The sequence below is a fragment of the Cajanus cajan genome, chromosome 6, assembly GCF_000230855.2.
Source record: "Cajanus cajan strain Asha chromosome 6, NIPB_CcT2T_4, whole genome shotgun sequence".
In the NCBI taxonomy this organism is placed as follows: Eukaryota; Viridiplantae; Streptophyta; class Magnoliopsida; order Fabales; family Fabaceae; genus Cajanus; species Cajanus cajan.
In genome coordinates, this window is record NC_138522.1 from 34,507,554 (window position 1) to 34,526,358 (window position 18,805).

The 18,805-nt window shown below is 34.9% G+C and overlaps 3 protein-coding genes across 3 annotated transcripts; 2 read left to right on the forward strand and 1 right to left on the reverse strand.

The window, feature by feature from the left end:
- The first annotated feature begins 4,193 nt into the window (after nt 1-4,193).
- Nucleotides 4,194-6,352, forward strand: LOC145959034 (uncharacterized). The gene is made up of 2 exons (XM_083076946.1): nt 4,194-5,618; nt 5,939-6,352. The coding sequence occupies exons 1-2, from the start codon at nt 4,475-4,477 to the stop codon at nt 5,974-5,976; spliced, it is 1,182 nt and encodes a 393-aa protein (XP_082933072.1). The 5' UTR covers nt 4,194-4,474; the 3' UTR covers nt 5,977-6,352.
- A 3,855-nt stretch (nt 6,353-10,207) lies between these two features.
- Nucleotides 10,208-10,654, forward strand: LOC109809951 (uncharacterized). Its single transcript, XM_020373383.3, has one exon. It carries the CDS (start codon nt 10,208-10,210, stop codon nt 10,652-10,654), a length of 447 nt encoding a protein of 148 aa, XP_020228972.1.
- Nucleotides 10,655-11,110: 456 nt separating this feature from the next.
- HSP21 (heat shock protein 21) lies at nt 11,111-12,908 on the reverse strand. Its single transcript, XM_020372921.3, has 2 exons — nt 12,574-12,908; nt 11,111-11,702 (listed from the first exon to the last, which is right to left on the reverse strand). The coding sequence occupies exons 1-2, from the start codon at nt 12,824-12,826 to the stop codon at nt 11,263-11,265; spliced, it is 693 nt and encodes a 230-aa protein (XP_020228510.1). The 5' UTR covers nt 12,827-12,908; the 3' UTR covers nt 11,111-11,262.
- Nucleotides 12,909-18,805: the final 5,897 nt, after the last annotated feature.

An 18,805-nucleotide genomic window follows, 5' to 3' on the forward strand; every position in this document is an offset into this window, starting at 1 on the left:
GGTGTCGCTATGGGCTATAGCGCCACTGTGTCGCTATAGCCCATAGCGACACTATTATATATATATAAAAAAATATATTTATATTAAATAAAGAAAATAATAGAAAAATAAGTTTATAAAAAATAGTATAATTTATATGATAATATATAAATATAATAATGTTTTTAAAAAAATAAGATAATAATTTAAAATAAAAAAAAAATAAAAACAGAAAAAAAATAAAAACACTGGTGTCGCTATGGGCTATAGCGACACTGTGTCGCTATAGCCCACAGCGACACTATTATATACAGAAAAAATAAATATATTTATATTAAAAAAAGAAAATAATGGAAAAATAAGTTTATAAAATAGTATAATTTATATGATAATATATAAATATAGAAATGTTTTAAAAAAAATAAGATAATAATTAAAAAAAAAAAAAAAAAGAAACAGTGTGTCGCTATGGGCTATAGCGCCACTGTGTCGCTATAGCCCACAGCGACACTGATGGTGGTGGTTGAGGCCATTTATTACAGTGGCCACGTGTCAATTTACCGTCTGAGGAACCAATGGGTAATTGACACGTGGCCTGGCACAGTAAAAAAAAAAAAAAAAATTTCCTATATATATGAAGATTTACCCAGCTGGTCCCCCCCCTTCCGCGTGAAGAAGTTTTTCAGGTGCTGGTCCCCCCCTTCAAATTTTTTTTTTCTTTTTTTGTTGAATTTCGTTTAAATTTTGTTTTTTAAATATTGTTTAACTTATATATATTATAATTAATATTTCAGGTTAAATTGTATTATTTGGATTTCTGCAGAGTTCCAAAAATATCAAGTATTTGAGGTATTTTTTATTTTATCAGTTTTGTAATTTAATTAAATATATTGATTTTTATAATTATTATAGTTTATTTAGTTATATTTGTCTGTAATTTATGTTTAATTTAAAAATAATGATATTTGTATTTATTTTATTTAGTTAAATTTCTGTGTAATTTAATTTAAATTTGTTATGAAATTATTGTGTGTAATTTGAGGTAGTTATATTTGTCTGTAATTGTTATTATTTTAAAAATAATATTTGAAATTTAAATTCAATTATTTTAATTCTGTTAAATTTATATTTATTTAGGAAAGAATTTAATTTAAATTTTTTGTTAAATTTGATTGTGAGTAATTTAATTAGTTATAATTCTGTGTAATTGTTTGTTATTTAAAAAATAATGATATTTAAAATATAAATTGATTTATTTTAATTCTGAATAATTTATATTTATTTAGAAAATAATTTAATTTAAATAATTTATTAAATTTAATTCTGTGTAATTTTATTTGTTATTTTTCTGTGTAGTTTATTTTAAAATTAAAAGATAATGATTTTTAAAATATAAATTGATTTATTTTAAATCTGTTTAAATAATATTTATTCAGAAAATAATTTAATTTAATTTGTTATTAAATATAATTATGTGTAATTTGATTAGTTATAATTTTCTGTAATTTATTTATATTTTAAAAATCATTATATTTAAAATTTGATTTATTTATTTTAATTCTGTTGAATTGATATTTATTTAGAAAATATTTTAATTATATTTTTTTATTAAATATAATTCTGTGTAAATTTAATTAGTTATATTTCTGTGTAATTTATTTTAATTTTAAAAATAATGATATTTAAAATATAAATTAATTTATTTTAAATATGTTTAAATAATATTTATTTAAAAAATAATTTAATTTAATTTGTTATTAAATTTAATTAAGTGTAATTTGGTTTATTTGTATTTTATATAATGTATGAAATAATTAGTTGTTAAATTTTGTTATAGATGGCATCATCTTCTACATCTATGCGTGTGAGTTGTGGACCCGTTGAGGATGATTTATTGTCATTGCAATCCATACATGTTTCACAACATGTTTGGAATAGAGAAGAAGATAGGAGATTATTAGCAAGACGTGCTGCTCCAACACGCAATGGAATTGACGGAATTCCACATCAAATAGTTCCGTTATTAGACCAGGCTGGATTTGGATGGATTGCTCGGTTGAGTTATATCAAAGTGAGCCCTGGTTTATTAACTGCTTTGGTAGAACGATGGAGACCAGAAACACACACATTTCACATGCCATTTGGAGAATGCACAGTTACTCTCCAAGATGTTGGTATGATTGTTGGTCTTCCAGTTGACGGTCAAGCACTGTTAAGTCGAGGCAGTGCTAATATATTTGAATCAGGTACTAAAATAACTATACTTTAAGTTTTTTTTTGTTATAGTAATTGTGTTTTATAATATTAAAAATCGGTAAATAATTTATTTTGTTTTATGCAGCTCGTGATTTTTTAGGTGTTATTCCACCTGAGTCAGAAATGAAAGGTCATAGGGTCAAGCTATCTTGGTTGGCTACATATTTTAATGAGATTGCAGATGATCTACAGGAGCTACATCAGTTGCTTCCTTATGCTCGAGCTTGGATACTACGGTTTATAGGAGGCGTTTTGTTTCCTGATAGATCTTCTAGCTATGTCTCATTGAGGTGGTTGGCGTTCTTAGGTGACTTTCAGACCATTAAGACGTATGCATGGGGTGCAGCTGTGCTTGGATGTTTGTATCGCAATTTATGCACCTCTACTGATTACAAAACGCCAAGTTGTGGTGGGTTTACACTTTTATTGCAGTTATGGGCATGGGAACGATTCCTAACCATTCTGTCTTCTCCATTCCCACCTATTCCTCCTGCTTGCCCTGTTGGTTTAAGGTATGATGAAAGTCAAAATATTAACATTGTTAAAATTATTGAATAAATGTTATAGAAATTAATTGTTTACATTTTGATTTCAGGTGGTCCAACACAGCCACTAAAATAAGCATCAGCGATGATATTAAATTTTATCGCAAATTCTTTGATCGGTTGACCAGAAAAACTGTGTCGCTATGGCCCATAGCGACACCATAAAAAAAATTAAAGGAAAAAATATACATAGAAAAATAAAGAAATTACACAAAAATTAATTTTACAATTACAAATTATTATTCAACTGCTAATATAAAATAAACAAATTGTAAAATAAAATAAGTAAATAATTTAAAAAAAAATACAAATTAAATGGTGTCGCTGTGGCCTATAGCGACACAGTGTCGCTATAGGCCATAGCGCCACCTAAAAACATTAAAATAAAGGAAAAAAATATATATACACAAACCTAATTACAGAAAAATTAAGTTTACAATTACAATATTATTTAACTGCTAATATAAAATAAACAAATGGTAAAATAAAATAAGTAAATAATTTAAAAAAAAAAAACAGATTAAATGGTGTCGCTGTGGCCTATAGCGACACAGTGTCGCTATAGGCCATAGCGCCACTTAAAAAAATTAAATAATAAAGGAAAAAAAATATATACACAACCCTAATTACAGAAAAATTAATTTTACAATTACAATATTATTTAACTGCTAATATAAAATAAATAAATGGTAAAATAAAATAAGTAAATAATTTAAAAAAAAAAAACAGATTAAATGGTGTCGCTGTGGCCTATAGCGACACAGTGTCGCTATAGGCCATAGCGCCACTTAAAAAAATTAAATAATAAAGGAAAAAAAAATATATACACAACCCTAATTACAGAAAAATTAATTTTATAATTACAATATTATTTAACTGCTCATATAAAATAAACAAATAGTAAAATAAAATAAGTAAATAATTTAAATAAAAAAAAAACAGATTCAATGGTGTCGCTGTGGCCTATAGCGACACGGTGTCGCTATAGGCCATAGCGCCACTTAAAAAATAAATAAATGCATTATTTTATGATTACGTTTTTAAATAAAGATTTTTTATTTTTATAAATATATAAGTTCACTTCATTATTTTTAAATTTAGAAATTATTTTACTTTATTTTGTTTTTTTTCTTAAATGATGTCGCTATGCGCTACACCATTTTTAATGGCGCACGAACTGTGTCGCCTCAGCTCATAGCGACACTGTTTTGGCTCATTCGAGCCTACCCCACACCAAAAAAAAAAAAAAACCACGTGGCATTAGTGTCGCTATGCCCCATAGCGACACCGTTGTAAACAACCCTAAAGGCGTAAATAGTTTTCAAACAGCACTATTTACGTAAATAACTTCCCATACAACCCTACTTTGGTCAAAAGCCGAGAAAAACCTGTCAGACTAGAAAAAAGCAAGATCATTCGAAAATAATAATATATAATATGATCAATTGCTACCCCACCCATACCTAGCTACCCTATTAGACTAGAAAAAAAGCAAGATCATTCTAAACTATAATAGTATATACTATGATCAATTGCTACCCCACTCATTCTAGCTACGGTTACTGTTACACAATCAAGGATCTGATATGATTGTAATTATTGTCAAATATTGTAATTAGCTTAAATTGGGATACCTACTTAATATAGGAAAGATAGTTGCCTAGTTTCTAGAGATTTAGCTTATTTCTCTCCTAATGTTATGTAACGGTCAGTGTATTCACTTGTATATATTTTGCCTCTCAATCAATGAAATATATGCTCTCGAGGTATACTTTCATGGTATCAGAAGCATCTCTATAATCAACTCTGATTTTTTTTTTTACCTCTGCAGCATGTCTACCTCCAGCAACCTTAATCTGGAGAGCCCTTATTATCTTCACTCTTCTGATAATCCTGGACAAACTCTTGTGAGTGACGTCCTTACAGGTCTCAACAATTACAATCCATGGTCTCTTGCCATGACAATGGCTTTAAAGGGCAAAAACAAATTTTGCTTTGTTGATGGCTCTTTAACGTCCCCTGCATCCACTCATGAAGATTATCACCGTTGGTCTCGTGTCAATAATATGGTCATGTCATGGATCCTCAACTCCATTGATCGCTCTCTGGCCCATACTGTGCTTTATGCAGAATCTGCCGCTGCTATTTGGACAGATCTCAAGGCACGCTTCTCCTCCAACACTGGCCCTCGCATATATGAGCTTGAGCAAAATATTGCTACTCTTCAACAACAAGATTTTTCAATTGCACACTACTTCAATCAGCTTCGCTCCCTTTGGGATGAGTTATCCCTTATTGATCCTCCACCAACGTGCACTTGCCAAGGTTGTACTTGTGGAGCCAAAGAGACTTATATCTCCCAACAAAACAAACGACGCCTCATGCAGTTTTTGATGGGACTCAATGACAGCTTCAGTCAACCACGAAGCCAGTTACTTCTTACTACATCCCTCCCCGATGTTGCTCATGCCTATTCCCTTCTCCTTCAAGATGAGGCTCAAAAGGCCCATACACATCCCCCACTGACTTCAGAACGTGCAGCCCTCCAAACTCAACCTGCACATGCTTTTTTGGCCAAACAATCATCTTCTCGCAGTCGTCCCAAATGTGCGCATTGTGGCATCCTTGGTCATACGGAGCATAAGTGCTATAAGCTTCACGGATATCTGCCAGGGCATCGCTACTACCATAAGGGGAACACTCATGGACAGTCATCTACTTCATCCACTCGTGCTGACCAACGTAATGATGCTGTGAAAGATCCTTTATCTGCAGATTCGTTACAGCAACTTCTTCGCCTATTAAGGGAGGTAAACCAACCTAAGGCCAATCTCACAGGTGCGTCTCTAGCTCTTTCTTCTTCCCTCTGTATGCCTACTGAATGGGTTATTGATACTGGCGCAACAGATCACGTTTCTTTCACCCCTTCCTCTTTTCAACAGCCACCTATTCCTTCTTCTCTTCATAAATCTATTTGTGTTCCTAATGGTCATTCGGTTCCTATACATGGCTTTGGAAATGTACACATAACATCAGATATCATCTTGACTGATGTCTTATTTGTACCCTCATTCAAGTTCAACCTTTTATCTGTGCCAAAACTCACCCAGACTACTAATTGTTCTGTTTTTTTTTATCCTGATCATTGTGTATTTCAGGACCATTTGACGAAGAAGGAGATTGGTCGGGGCCATAAAAAGGGTGGACTTTACTTCCTTGATGTCTCTACCTTTGTTGCCACCATCATCACTACCTCATCCACCACTTGGCATGCTAGGTTTGGTCATCCATCATCAAGTGCCCTCAAGTGTTTAGCTCCTGTTCTTGGTTTCAATAAAGACTCTTGTGACCATTGTGAAGTCTGTCATTTGTCAAAACAAACAAGACTCCCTTTTCCTTTACACACACCCACTAGCAGTAGTTTGTTTGAATTAATTCATGTTGATATTTGGGGAAAGTATGCCACATCTACAAAAAATGGTCATCATTATTTTTTAACTATTGTTGATGATTTTTCCCGTGTCACATGGACCTATCTCATGAAATACAAGTCGGATGCCTATTCTTTGTTAGTTCATTTCTTAGCTTATGTTCGAAATCAATTTCAGACATGTGTAAAAACAATTCGCTCCGATAATGGCACTGAATTTACAAATAATTCATTTCAGAAAATTCTTTGTGACTCTGGGATTCTCCAACAATTCTCTTGCCCAGGTACCCCTCAACAAAATGGTGTCGTCGAGCGTAAGCACCGACATCTTCTCAATGTTGCACGGGCTTTACGTTTCCAAGCCGATCTTCCACTAATTTTTTGGGGTGATTGCATTCTTACTGCCACTTATTTAATAAATCGCACACCATCCAAAATTTTAGCCGGTCAAACTCCTTATGAAAAACTCTATGGCCATCCACCTGATTTCACTCACTTGCGTACATTTGGTTGTTTGTGCTATGCCTCCACTTCACATGATCATCCAAATAAATTCGCACCTAGAGCTAGACGTTGCATCTTTGTGGGGTACCCTGCTGGTCAAAAAGCCTTTAAACTATATGACATTGATCATCATAAATTTCTAGTTAGTCGAGATGTCATATTTCATGAAACAATATTTCCATTCAAGAATAGTAAGGCTTTGCATGATTTACACATGGAACGACACCCTCTTCCTCTACCCATTTGTGATCAAGAACCCATAAATTCACCCACCCCCACACCTCCTAGAAACACTTCTCCACTCCCTCCTACTGCCGAACCCAATGATAATGAACCCACACATACTGTTGAACCCTTGAACCCCTCCCTGCAGGTGACCAACCTTGAACCCACACATGCGGTTGACACCCCTACAGTGATTAACATTGAACCAAGACACTCCGAACGTCTCAAAAAGCCTCCAGCGCACCTTGCTGATTACGTGTGCAATATGGCCTCCGCTCAATCTTCTTCCTCGTCTCCAGGTATGCAATATCCTATCTCAAACTCTCTTTGCTCAAATCCTTACTCAAATAACCATCTCCATTTCATTAATTCTATTATCAAGCACATTGAACCCACCTCATATACTGTTGCCCGTAAAGATCCCCATTGGAGACAGGCTATGGAGGACGAACTAAAGGCATTAGAGGCTAACAATACCTGGACTTTAGAGTTTTTGCCTCCCGACAAAACAGCTATAGGCTGTAAATGGGTGTATCGTATCAAATATAAATCTGATGGCTCCATTGACCGGTATAAAGCACGTTTGGTTGCTAAAGGTTACTCACAACTAGAAGGATTTGATTTTACTGACGTTTTTGCTCCTGTTACTAAATTAACTACTGTGAGGACTGTTCTTAGTATTGCAGCCGCCAAAAATTGGCCAACTCATCAAATGGATGTTTCCAACGCCTTTTTACATGGCAATTTACATGAAGAAGTTTACATGCAGCTTCCTCCTGGGTTTCGTAAACAGGGGGAGAGTCGAGTTTGTCGACTCCACAAGTCACTTTATGGCTTAAAACAGGCACCTCGCACTTGGTTCACTACCTTTTCGAGTGCTTTGCTTGAGGCTGGCTTTACTCAGTCAAGGGCCGATTACTCCATGTTCTTATTTACCCGTGCATCCCATATAACAATTTTACTTGTTTATGTTGATGATATTGTAATTACAGGTGATGATGCGTTGGTTATTTCACTCTTAAAGAAATACCTTTGCAGCCGGTTCAACATAAAAGATTTGGGCCCATTGAAATATTTTTTGGGAATTGAAGTGGCACGTTCCAAAGCTGGAATTTTTCTTAATCAGCGGAAATATGCATTAGAAATTTTGCAAGACACAGGTCTTCTTGCTAGTAAACCAGTCACAACTCCACTGGATTACAATCACACTTTGGTTGCTGATCATGGTGAAGTCCTATCTGACCCTGCTTCATATCGGCGATTGGTTGGTAGATTGCTATACCTTACAGTCACCCGACCGGATATCACTTATGCAGTTAACTTACTGTCACAGTTTATGTCTTCTCCTCGTGACACACACTGGCAGGCAGCACTTAGAGTGGTGAGATATATCAAATCTGTCCCGGACCATGGTATCCTACTCTCATCTAATTCTTCTTTACGCTTGCATGCTTATTGTGATGCGGATTGGGCTTCTTGCCCCACTTCTAGAAGATCAACCACTGGTTATTGTATATTTTTGGGTCCAAGTCTCCTCTGCTGGCGAACCAAAAAGCAGTCAACAGTTTCTCGCTCCTCTGCCGAAGCAGAGTATCGAGCCATGGCACATGCAGTTAGTGAGCTCACATGGCTGCACACTCTTCTTCATGAATTGGGTATTCAACCACATCCTGCAACTTTATCTTGTGATAATCAAGCTTCCCTCCATATAGCAAACAATCCAGTCTTTCATGAAAGAACAAAACATGTTGAAATTGATTGTCATTTTGTTCGAGATAAAATTCAAGAAGGAAAACTTCGAACCACATTTGTCTCCTCAAATCAGCAATTGGCAGATATCTTCACAAAGGCTCTTCTTCCGGCTTCACATACTCAGTTAATTTCCAAGCTCATGTACCTTCCTAGTTCTTGAGCTTGAGGGGGAGTGTTACACAATCAAGGATCTGATATGATTGTAATTATTGTCAAATATTGTAATTAGCTTAAATTGGGATACCTACTTAATATAGGAAAGATAGTTGCCTAGTTTCTAGAGATTTAGCTTATTTCTCTCCTAATGTTATGTAACGGTCAGTGTATTCACTTGTATATATTTTGCCTCTCAATCAATGAAATATATGCTCTCGAGGTATACTTTCAGTTACATTTAAAAGTAGGCACGAAAATGGAATGTATACTCATTGATATTATTTATTAAACACTGAATAGAAACAGCCAAATAACAGTTAGCAGTTGGCAGAGGTTAACCAATTTATAGTATTTTTCTACAAACCAATATAAACAAAGGTATCAATCAAAGTACACCCTACCTTAACTCTTTGGCCTCTTGTACCTGAACCATATCATATGAATTGCATTTATTGCGTCACCGCCCCAGCATGACCTATACATTGACTTAATATAATCTTTCCCTATTCAACTATGCAATCCCCTTGTTGTTGTATCCCTTGTTCTGTTGTGCCATTATAAGAGAAAATTCAGCAATTCTTTTTAAAATTTATCTCGAGGAAATTCAGAAAATTGTCGTGGACGTCACCTAAACCATGAGGTGAGGCAATGTAAAAAGAATAAACAAACATGACCATATATGTGGTTTAAAAGTTAGAAATCTCAACATGATTGTTAGAGGAACAAAAATATCCTCTCCATTATACCTTGTTCTAGCAGATTTTTTTCCCCACACCTAATTGGGACATGGTAGTTTAGTCCAAAAGCAAAGCGTAGCTGCATGCCCACCCAATCAAATCTAGCCACATGTACCATATTTTGAAGTGCATAGATGGCATAGACTGTTTATGGTACAACCATATATATTAATGGCAATGCATATAATATAGTTGCAAGCATAGGGGCTCAATAAATAGTTAAATGATCAATGCAATTGCGCCACTTTCCACTAACCGACCTATGCTGCATGCGTGTTGACAAATATTTCATTTTCCATTCTCAACCTATTTTACATACTCATACTTTCTTGCCCTAATCCATAAGCTTCCTACTCAACGGAAAGGCACCTTTCTACTCCACACGAAACAAACCCTTCTATTTTTTTTTATTTATTTAAAAACACCTCTCTCACTCACTATATATCTCACATGCTTTCCCTTCAAAACAGCAAGATTCATATTCTTCCACTCAAACTCCCTCTCTCTTCTCTTGCTTTCTCTCTCTCTCACACATTCAAAACTCCATGCGCTTATCTCTATAGTTATCTAAGTCTAACAACTTGGCTTTTATTACCACCTGATTTGTCACTTCTTAGAATAAAATGGGAAATTGTCTTGATCTTTGTAAACCCAGTTCAGGGTCTTGCATGGCAAAAAAAGTTAAAGTCGTGAGAGTAGCCAAGCCAGATGGTAAGATATTAGAGTTTAGCATACCAATCCATGTCAAAGATATCTTGACAAATTATCCAGATTATTGTGTTGGTGTTTCAAAGGAAGTCACAGAATCTCTCTCACCAGATCATGAACTGAAGGCAGGAAGATTGTACTACTTGCTTCCCTCCTTGCATACCCCTCCAAATCTTAAATCTCTAAAGACAGGTGGGGGGGTAAAGAGGATCAAAGTTGTGATAACTAAGCAGCAGCTTGAGCAGTTAGTGACCAAACAGATCTCAGTGGAGGATATACTATCAGAGGCTCAAACGGTCGGTGTCAACTTTCCAAGCAATCGGAAGCCAAAATTGGACTCTATACCCGAAGAAAATGAGTAGCATATAAGATACTGGTTTCTCTTTCTCAATTTTCTGGCTGTGTAACCTTTCCCTTTGTTATTGTTCCTTCTTTCTTTTGTTGTTATAGGACTCTTGGCCGTTGTGGTAATGCTTTACCTTTTTTAAGGAAGTTTGATTGTAAGGACTGAAAGATATGGAACATGTAAAGACAGACATAGAACTTAGTATAGATAAGGGTAGTTTCCAAATTTTGCATTACCTTGGCATTGATAGTTTCTTATTAACTTGTGTCTCACAGATTAGTTAGTTGTGTAGTTCTGACTTTCTTTACAACTAGGAATCAAAAATTTCAAACTTTCTATGGCTGCATTAGTCCACAATTAACCGTAATGTAATTAAGATGTATAGATATTAAGGATTAATTTTCCACATCTCCTTGGGGCTTATGATCAATTTGATGTTCCAAAGACAAAAATGAACAAAGCAAAACACAAATAAAAGAGGAAGAAACTGATATCACGAGAAAATTATACAACAGCAAATTATTTCAGCTTTTCTACACTTCATACAACATATTAAACCCCTATAATGGGTATATATACGTTAAAACATGGTAAAATACAGTGTTGCAAAACACAGCCTAAGCCTCACTTAATTTCCACATCAATAACCTTGCGTTCAACCTTGGTCTTGGGAATGGTGATATAAAGCACCCCATTTTTCAACTCTGCCTTAACCTTGTCCTTCTCGCAGTTATCCGGAAGCATCAAACGTGTATCATATGAACTATAGCTCCTGCTGGACCAAGAATCATCTCCACCACCTTGTTCTTGTTCACTCTTGTGGCCACCTCGTATAACAAGTACATCATCCTCCACCGAAACCTTAACATGTTCCTTGGAAAGACCCGGCATGTCAAACCTCATTCTTATTTCATGTTCTTCATCTTTGATATCCCAAGGGGCACGGATCTCACCTCCTCCTCCAACGTTTCTTCCAGGGAATGTAATTGTATCTTCGAAAATTCGGTCCATCGTGTCCAATATCTGGCGCATGCTCCTCATGGGTGACCACGGGTCCAATAGACCTGCAATAGGCCACACCACACTACATGTCAGTGTACATGTTTAACTGTGTTGGAAGCAAGTTCAGGTAAACGTAGCTACCATCACTTTTCATTATTCAAAGGCAGGTATAACGTATTATATTTTTACAATGAATCACTTCAATTCTAAACATTCAAACTTTTTATTTATTTATATGAATTTGCTTAGTTTTGGGGTATCTGTAGAAATTGACATATCTATAATTTTTTTTAACTCTTTGTTTCTCCCGGTTATTTATATATCTTTGTTATGCTTGTCATTGTTTCTGGCTTCAGGTTCAAACCTTGGGTTTGGTTACTTTTGAAGCTTTGTTACTGGTCATTTTCATTCTGTTTTGATCGAAAGTATACAACAGAATCGAGCCAAAACTTTCGGTCTTAAAGGATCATTATCATACCAATATCTGTAGCCAAGTTTTTTTTTTTTTTTTTTTACATTAATCTTTTTTATTTTGGTACAGTAAGTAATCTAGTATCAATAATCAAGTATCAGCCAATTTAATTTATATTTTGTTTTATTTATTTATTCATTTTTAACTTTAGCATGCAAACTTGATTGCAAAGCTATCCTATTAAAAGAATATGAAAAATTAGTGGAAATAGTGGAATAGATGACAATAGCAACCACTACAACATATGTGAAGCATCATCACCCACGACACAATCCCAATCAGCAAAGAAAATATTACATTTGTCAACCAAACCAATCAGAAATCTTTAATAATAATTACTTTTAGTTTTAAGAAAACTATTATGAAAATCAACAAAATTAAAAGAGGAATGGAAGACTAATACAAAAGGATGCATTGATGAACAAAGCAATGTTAATGATGCATAAGAATCGCAAACTTACCAAATGGTGAAATGTCCAATGCAGCTCTACGTGGCTTCCTCTCAACCGCGGTTCCTTGGTCTCCCTTCTTAACATGTTGCACTTCCACAGAGTTGTCTTTGTTATCAGCAGAAGCCTGAGCTCTCACCCTTGGAAACTCCTTCCTTGAAGGAAAAGAGGCCATGCAGGGTGCAATAGCATTGTTCCTCTGTTTAACAGAGTACCCTGTTTTTTGTGGTAGAAGAGGTGATGAGGTTGATAGTGCTTGAGCCATTATGAAAAAAGGAAACGAAAAGAAAAAGGGTTCGAAGTTTGAACAAGATTACAACAATCGATTCCAGCTATTGATGAGGGTGATATTTGAGAATTGTTGTATATATAGACAGTGGATGTGAAATGTGGAGAAGGGTCTTGAGAGTTTGAGAGCAAGTGTGAAAGTTCTGGACACAACACTAAGACAACCTCGCTATTTTTGTTTTTATTTCACTATAACTCTATAAGTTTCGGGAATGGTCTCAACTTATCTAATTTTAATTAATTCTATTTTTTTTTTACCTTTAACTAGGTATTTTTTACGGAGAAAAATTTGCATTTAATTTTTACGGAGAAAAATTCAATATTTCTTTTGCTGTACATATTCTTTCTCCTTGAAACAGGGACATCGATTTTTATATACTTATTTTTGTATTGGTTTGAAATTTTTTTAATTCAAAATAAGGAAAATACTTAATAAAAAAAAATTATAAGAGAAGCAACATATCTTATTATAAGAGATCAAAACATTTACGAGATAATCATATTTTGTCCTCCTATTTGCTCATTTTTGTTTTGTTTCTTTCAATTATTATTTCTTTTGTCTAAAAAAAGACAAGATAAAAAAATTGATAATAAAAAAAAAATTAAAGGGAATCAGACCAGCACACAAGAGGATAAAAGAAGCTTAGCTCACTGGATCCTCATACTCACCATCTTCTTTTATCCATTTTTTTCCTATCCTATTTCCTTTTCCTTTTTCTTCTACAAATTCAGATTCAAATACCAAAAACATGTGAAAAGTACTCAAATTCAACGTCTCATATGGGTATAGAGTTGCAACCAAAAATATCACTATACTCCTAATATAGACTAATCTAAAAAGAGGGAGTTATATCTTCTAGTTATATAAAAAATATTCAACCTCATTTTTGTCAAGTTTCAGATTTTTTTTTATCTATGAATAAAATTTACATAATATCTTAAAGTTAATAATTAAATATTAATTTATGTTCGTTGAGTGTGTGATCCGCTAGGTTACGGATTTGAGTTCTTACAAATTTGACTTTTCTGACTTGGATTAGGATTTAGGAATCTTAAAATTTTTCATACCAAAAATAATAAATCAAATGTGTGTGTGTGTTTTTGTTTTGGACAGCCTGAAGAGGCTTGGCCCAAGTGTGGCCTTATTTTTGTTCTTTTCTGTTCAATGGGCAGAATTCCTAGTGGCCCACTTCGGTATGTTCCTTATTTTAGGTCCAAAAGCTTGCTCGGCCAATGGTTATTGGGCTCAGATTCATTTTTCTGTTTTTATTTTGCCAAATGATATATACACCTCCTCTTTTTAATAAATATGTCTAATTTCTTTATTTTTTAAAATTTTCTAAACACTCTTTTAATATATTTTTAAAATTATCTTCTACATTTATTTTTATTTCTTTATTCATTTTCATTTACTAATATATATCATAACCTCTCTCACTGCTTATTGTTGGTTCATCTACTTTTTTTTTTCTTAAATATATTTTTAATCTTTCAAATTTAAGATAAATTTATTTTTGATTTTTCAAATTTAAAATTGTTGTTTTTAGCCTCTGTAATTTTTAAAAATTCTGTTTTAGTCTCTTAGGTTACTAATAATATATCTAAAAGTGACAAATTAAGACGATTATACAATATCAACTAGATTTAATATGATGTTTTCACTAGCAAAGATACCAATAAGTAGATTTTATACAATAATGTTTGATAAATTTTTTAACAAAATTTGATTATAAGGCCTAAAATAAAATTTTTATGAAATTATAGAGACTAAAAATAACAATTTTAAATTTGAGAGAGTAAAAATAAATTTATCCTAAATTTGAGAGATTAAAAACATATTTAAATCTCTTTTTTCTTAACATTTTACCTTTAGTAATCAAGATATTTAGTATTTGTCTTTATTATTTTTAATTTTTTTTCACTCTTAACGTCATCTTTTAAATGTAAATTTTATTTTATCCCATCCTTAACATTACATACATTGGTTATAAGATTTTATATTTTTTTTAAGTTATCATTTGAAAAGGCATGACTCCTAAATTTTGTAGTTCTAAAAATATATTTTCAGAAAATATTTTCTAAAAGAGTAAATATATTGTTTTAAAAAGTACCTTTCAAAAATATATTTTTACGCTTTTAAAAAGTACTTTAAAAAAAAAAAAAAAAATTTCGGAACTAGGATATGGAATTAGGAATTACCACTTCAAACCTATTGGTTGCCACTTGCCAGAGACAAAAAGTTTAAATTTGAAAGGGCATGGCCAAATTCCTCGTTCCTCTGATGGGTGCGAGTTAAGGGCTTTGCTTGGAATCAGTCATGAAGCTGGATTTACTTGATTGTTGCGATGCCAATTCCTTGTTTGGCAATTTGGTAATTCAGATCAACTGCAAAGTGTTTGTTCCGCGTGTGAAGGGCAAAAGACTCGTTTACTTGCTGTGTTCACCCTTATTCACGCTCAACTAGTGAAATGTTTGACATGGACATTTTGCATCACTTGTTCCATCTATTGACCTCTTCAACTTGGAAATTAAGGGCAATAAAAACACAACTCTTTTTTTTTTTTTGATAAGCAAAAGAGATTAATATTAAAAGGAGTACAAGGGGTACTCCAACCCGTTACAAGAGATAGAGATACAAAATTAGTCTAAAATCTAAAATAGAAACTATAAGAAATACAATGTTGGGTTATTATACCAAGTTGAGTAACTAAAAGAACAAACAGGGATAGAACAATTTATCCACTTCCATGAACGCAATTTAATATTATCCAACACTTCCTTGGCATCTATAGTACCTTGCTGAAAGATAATAACATTTCGATGAAGCCATAGGGACCAAATGACAGAAACCCAGACTACTCGCAATAATTGAGAATGTTTTTCATATATGCCAAGATTCGTCCAATATAAATAATGAGAAGTTATAGAATTGGGGAACACCACCGTAACCTCCAACCACTTAGCAACAGCTAACCAAGTGTTGAAAGCCATCGGACACATTAGAAAGAGATGAAGAGGATTTTCTACAAACAGAGAGCAAAAAGAACAGAGATTATTTTCCAACTCCACACCACGTACTTGTAACAATGATTTGCACGGGAACGCATTCAATAGCACTTGCCAACAAAAGACCAAACACTTGATCGGAGCCTTACATTTCCAAAGTCTTTTTATAACTAGTTGAAAATCCGAAGAGTTTCTGAGTTCTCCACCTACCGATCTTTGTAGCCAAAGGTACGCACTTTTCACCGAGAATACACCGTCCTTGTCATAAATCCATCTCCAATAATCTTGCCTTGACGAGATAACTTGCAAGCCCTTAAGCATATCCAACAAGATATTCACACTCCTACCTTCATGGACAAAAGGTTCTCTTCTCCACTTAACCTGCCACACCCATGTAGATCCCTCCCAAGTTCCATTATCTGCCACCACTGACAATGGGTCTAAGGCAAAGGAGAACAACCGAGGAAATACTTCCAACAAGCGCAAACCACCTATCCACTTATCCTCCCAAAATCGGGTCATAGTACCATCACCAATACAACGTTCAATCTTTTCGTCCAACCAATAATTCCCTTGATGTAGCACCCACACTATATCCTTCCACCACCAAGATGCCTTCCTATCCACATTTGAGCAATTTGAAAAAGACTCAATACGACCATACCTATGATGGAGAACTTTTGCCCACAACATACCCGGAGATTGCATGCACCTCCACACCCATTTCCCTAGGAGTGCCCAATTGAACAATCTAACATCTTTTATACCTAGTCCACCCTCCACCTTAGACTTACACACTGTTTCCCATTTAACCCAAGGAATCTTTGAGCCATCCTTGACACCTCTCCACAAGAAATCACGTTGGATAGCCACAATTTCCTTAATAACCAAGTTTGGAGCTTTAAAAAATGAGAGAAAATGAATTGGAATAACATTCAAAACCGAATTAATTAAGGTCACTCTCCCTCCAATGGATAAATGCTTATACTTCCAAGAGGATAGACGCTTTCGAAGGCTATCAAGCATTGGCTTCCAAGTATACAACTTCCTAGGATTAGCACCAAGAGGTAAGCCCAAATGCTTGAAAGGTAGTTGACCCACTTTGCAATGTAAGAAAGCAGCCGCCAAATTAGTAAAATCTGCCCCAGAATGAATACCGACCACGCAGCTCTTATGGAAATTAATTTTCATGCCTGAAATTAATTCGAAACCACGCAAGATTGCTTTTAAGCACCATAGATTCTGCATAGTAGCTTCTCCAATAATCAGAGTATCATCCGCAAACTGTAAAAGAGAAACCGGAGGACCTTCATCGCCTATGTGTAAACCCTTAAACAAATTCATTTCTGAAGCCCTACTCATCAATAGTCTGAGGCCTTCCGCAGCAATTAAGAACAAAGATGGTGCCAACGGATCCCCCTGCTTTAATCCTCTACCCAAAGATACTTCTGCTGTAGGACTCCCATTCACAAGGGTTGATAGGCTTCCCCCACATACACAAGCTTCCATCCATCGGACCCATCTCTCGTGAAAACCACACCCTTGGATCATGAACAACAGATAGTCCCATTCCACGGAGTCATATGCCTTCTCATAGTCAATCTTCATAACAAAAATTTGCTTCTTATATTTCTGAGCATAGTCAATAGCCTCAGAAGCAACTAAAAAACTATCCAACAGGTGTCTACCAGGAATAAAAGCAGACTGATTCTCTGAGATGATTGATGGAAGAATACCACGCAATCTATTCACCAATACCTTAGAGATAATTTTATACAAGCACCCCAGCAGGGAGATAGGACGGAAGTCTGTCAAACCTTGAGGACAAGAAACCTTAGGGACCAGAGCCACAAAATAAGACAGAAGAGCCTTTGGAATCTTCAAGTTAGTATGAAACTCAGCAAGCAAGTCCATCACATCCACCTTCATAAGAGGCCAAAATCTCTTTAAAAAAGCAAAATTGAACCCATCAGGCCCTGGGCTTTTGTCACCGTCACTCTCCCTAATTAAACAACTTACCTCCTCCTCAGTAAAGTCACCCACTAACCTTGCATTTTGTTCATTAGACACCACCGGAAAACCAGCAAGTGACAATCGTGGTCTAAGCCAACTTCTTGCTTTGAAGTGCTCATCAAAATATGACCACACTACTTGTTTGATCTCATGGACCTCCTCTACCATACGCTCACCCATCTTCAAGGCTACAATCTGGTTACGTCGTTGTCTTCCCCTGATACAAGCATGAAAGTATTTGGAATTTTGATCACCATATTTACCCCAACGAATTCTTGCCTTTTGAGCTAGCAAGGTTAACTTATTTCTCCGAGCACTCCAAATCCCAGCTACTAACTCCTTTTGCCTATTTCTTTCTGATTGTATAAGAACCTGTTCCTCGTTCTTCGCATCAAGCTCCTTTAATTCATTTGTCAGACTTTTTATCATGATATCCACATTACCAAACACCTCAATATTCCACTTCTTTAGAGCATTTTTAACATTCAAGAGCTTTGATCGTAATCTTTGAGCAGCCCACGGACCTTGGACCTGTTTCTCCCATGCAGACCTTACCACACCCTCAATACCACAATGAGAAAGCCAACAATTATTAAAGCGAAACGGTTTAGGACCCCAATTTAGCACCTTATGGTTCAAAATCAAAGGACAATGATCAGATACATCTCGCGGGATCACCTTCACAAATCCTGCACCCCAGTGAGCACTCCAACTTTCTGATACCAACACCCTATCCAACCTGCTCATTATAGATCCATCACTCCTAAACCAAGTAAATCGCTTGCCAACCAGTGGTACATCAATCAACTCCATCTCAGTTATAAATGAATTGAATTCCTCCATATCCCGTGCACCATGGTCACCAAACCCCCCTTTTCTCTCTTCTAGTCTTCTCACCGTATTGAAATCCCCCACTATACACCATAAACAACTCCCA